The sequence below is a fragment of the Primulina eburnea genome, chromosome 12, assembly GCF_022965805.1.
Source record: "Primulina eburnea isolate SZY01 chromosome 12, ASM2296580v1, whole genome shotgun sequence".
Lineage (NCBI taxonomy): Eukaryota > Viridiplantae > Streptophyta > Magnoliopsida > Lamiales > Gesneriaceae > Primulina > Primulina eburnea.
Window position 1 is genome coordinate 8,842,842 of NC_133112.1, and position 3,486 is coordinate 8,846,327.

The following is a 3,486-nucleotide window of genomic DNA, read 5'->3' on the forward strand; positions in this document are numbered from 1 at the left end:
AATCGCAAATCAACCAGACATTAAGCAAACATAAATCGGTTTGACGACGGTGTTCTTCCCAAAATCATCACAAACTTATCGACATTTTTTTAAAACCATCGCTTATTTTTTTTAATGATGTATGTTTTAGCAACGGAATTCAAAACCGCCGCTAGATGCAATTTTTTGTAGTGATTTGTTTGCGTTAAGAGTAGGTGTGAAATACTTCGACCAATATTGCTTTAGTTTTTTTTATCACTATATATATATATATATAATTAATGATTTATATTTTTGCAAACCTTTTATCTTAATACTCATAAAATAAAATAAAAATAAATTAGCACACATTATCATAAAGGAAAACAAAAACAAGAAATACATGGCTATCCAGTTAACATTCTTAAGCTCACAAATGGAATTAAAATTAAAACCTAGGTAACATAATTTAAACTGATTAATGATCCCTAAAATGAACATGACAAAAATATAAATTCCAAAGAAAATTGAAAATCGCTTGTCGTGGAGGCCGAAAACGTGCATGCGCTTCTTTTGTTTTCGATTCTCTCTCTTCAACTTTAATATGTGGACCTGAAAATTATATCCAATATATAGAAAAATAGAAATGAAATAAAAAAAATTAATTTAATAATTAAGTAATTAATTTACCCAAAAAATAGAGAATCTTGCATGCATTTAGAACGAAGATTTGCTACTGGCTTCCTTCGGAGCATTGCACTTGAAGCATTCCATCCTATTAGCAAAGTTGTGCTCGTTGCAACCCAACCTATATATATATATTCCCAATTTAATTATTATTTATCAACATTTCACTCTATGATTTTTCGATAACTGTTTTTCTAATGAATTTTAAAATTAATTTTTAAAGATTAAAGTAAAACTTTAGTATAAGATAATTATACTTCGATTTTTTTTTTTTTTGTACATGTAGGTTTAATCAAGTAAACAAAAAAAAATGTACCTGGTGCACATCCAATCGCCAGATTTCCAACCAGACCGGCTGCCGCCGCCGCCGCCAAACACAAACCCACGCCGTGGATAGTCTCCATCAAAAGCGAAGCCGCCTCCGGATGCTTCATCCTTGACCGCGCCACACTTGAAGCAGCTGGAGCGGCTTGCGAAGTTGTGAGCTCCGCAGTTGCCAACGGAGCAGTACCAGTCGCCGGGCCTCACGTCGGGTCCCGTGAACCCGTAGGACTGCCCGCCTCTCCCGCCAAAGCCGCCATAATCACCTCTTTCTCCCGGCCTCGGGTCTCCGCAGCGCTGGCAGGAGTCCCTCCTTTGGAAGTTGAGGTGGTGGCATGATCTGCAGTTCCAATCTCCGGGCCGGTTCATTATTCCTAGAATCAATCACTTCGTTCAAAAACAAAATCCCTTTCATTCACTTCATTCCATAATTGCATTATATTCTACTAAAAAAAATCATTTTAGAGTCGAGAATTTTGTATAGTAATCAAAATTGAATTAACATGCATAAAATTCCAAGCGTAAAACTATAAATATATTTGTAAAAACATATATAAGAATAAACAATTATTTTATTTTCATCTAATTGTTCGAGTTAAACTAAATTACAATTCATTGAACAAAATTTAAATTTGATAAAATTGGAGCCATCATTTTATTTTATTTTTATAAAAAAATTCAAGTTGCATGTGACCAATTAACACGATGCTCTCTCACAATTATGCCTTCTTGGGCAATATCAAAACTGCATGGCCGAAGTTTTTATGGCTGGCTACCTTCCCATGCATGGATTCTCATAATATATTCACACACACATATGTGTGTGTGTGTGTGTGTGTGTGTGAATAATATATACACTTACCCTACGAAATGAAAGGCAAAAAAACTGGCAACACGAGAGTGGGATCGGAAGACAAGCTCAATATAAGTTGTGGTAAGAAATGTTGGTGTGGAGTGTCGTTGTTTATATAGTAATAAAGCTGCCTCGAAAATGGAGAGAAACGAGGGAGGTAGGTGGGCGGGTTCTTTCTCCTAAGCAAATATATTCTCCTGTCCTGACTCGCCTCCCTTGTTGAACAGAGCTGAGGGGAATCACATAAAAATACTAAATTAAAGATAAAAAAAGACAGTGGGATTGTAATTAAGATTGTATACAAAAAAGAAACATCCAATTATTTTTTTTATAAAAAGAGGAAATATTAATGTGAGATTTAATAAAGTTGTTGCAGCCATGGTTGCTTTTAAGGGATTTTTTTGGAGTTGGGAATTGCTTGAACACTGTGGAAATTGCATTCAAAGAGAGGAGAGCCCTTTTATTATTATTATTATTATTTATTTTTATTTTTATTTATTTATTTATTTTTTTTGTAACTGGAAATCCACAACTAAACATAGTAATCTGGATATCAAGTCAACCAAATAAATCACACTATAAACATATACATTAAATTCCGAGTTGGCAAAAATTCAAAGCCCACATGGGTTGAGTCATGATTGGAGGAGTAAGAACAACTATTCCTATTTTTGCCGGACAAATTGAATATTCCATGAATTTTTAAATCATTCAAAGTGAGCCACTTGTTATCAATTTTTCTTTTAAAAATTGTACTTGGGTGATAGATACCTTATATCAATTTTATTTATATAAATTTATACGTGAATAATTATATATTGTGAATTGTCTATTAAGTTAAGTTCAAAAAATTAAATGATCAACTAAAGTTTTGGGTTATTGGGCTTTAATGTATCTAATAGGTTGTGAGTCTTTAATGTGTAGAGACGTAAGTGTAATTTCTGTTTTTATGATGAGTTAAAACAGAAATGAGTTAAAACAGAAATATCAGAAAATAATGATAAATATATCACTATATATATGAGTCATGATCCCCATATCACGCTCTATTATATTCCATATTCTCTTCCTCAATTAAGAAAATAGTTTAAAAGATAAAATTAAATGATTCTCTCAAGGAAAGGGCGTGTATATCTGGAAGATCAATACACGTTCTGAGAATTCAGGATTATGACTTCAGGTACACTTCCGCTTAGGTTTTCAGTCAAATTCTTAATGATTTAGCATGATAGATTATGAGGTTTATTAGTTTTCTCCAAAAAGTGATATCAGAGCAACTCATACTTGAATCATTAAGATTTGTTTAAAGTTTTGGATATTGTTTGGATCCAGATTTGGAAAATAAAATTTTGTTTAAAACGTTTTTGATATGGTTTCAGATCTGAAAAATATTTTGATATGGCTTCAGTCTGGAAGGTATTTTAATATGGTTTCAGATCTAGAAAATATTTCGGTTGAAATTTTTTAAAGATTTGGTATAAGATTTCGATTTTCAAACCACTTTTGTTTGACAAAAATATTTTTGAGGAAATCAAAAATTTTGGTTTAAAAAAAATTACGTACGGTCGACCCGTATGGATCCGAGTCGGTCCGTAGGGATTCGGGTCGAACCGTAACGGAATTTTGAAAATTCTGGAAAAAAAATAATTTTGGTTCAGGTTTATTCG

At 32.6% G+C, this 3,486-nt stretch overlaps 1 protein-coding gene across 2 annotated transcripts; it reads right to left on the reverse strand.

Moving 5' to 3' along the window:
* Positions 1-309: 309 nt before the first annotated feature.
* On the reverse strand, positions 310-2,006 carry LOC140807514 (RNA-binding protein involved in heterochromatin assembly dri1-like). 2 transcript variants are annotated; one of them, XM_073164383.1, is made up of 4 exons: positions 1,829-2,006; positions 962-1,340; positions 649-766; positions 310-570 (listed from the first exon to the last, which is right to left on the reverse strand). In XM_073164383.1, the coding sequence occupies exons 2-3, from the start codon at positions 1,333-1,335 to the stop codon at positions 676-678; spliced, it is 465 nt and encodes a 154-aa protein (XP_073020484.1). In that variant the 5' UTR covers positions 1,336-1,340; positions 1,829-2,006; the 3' UTR covers positions 310-570; positions 649-675. The 2 variants fall into 2 exon arrangements, with proteins under 2 accessions (XP_073020484.1, XP_073020485.1); XM_073164384.1 differs by lacking the exon at positions 1,829-2,006 and adding an exon at positions 1,684-1,794.
* Between the last annotated feature and the right edge of the window lie 1,480 nt (positions 2,007-3,486).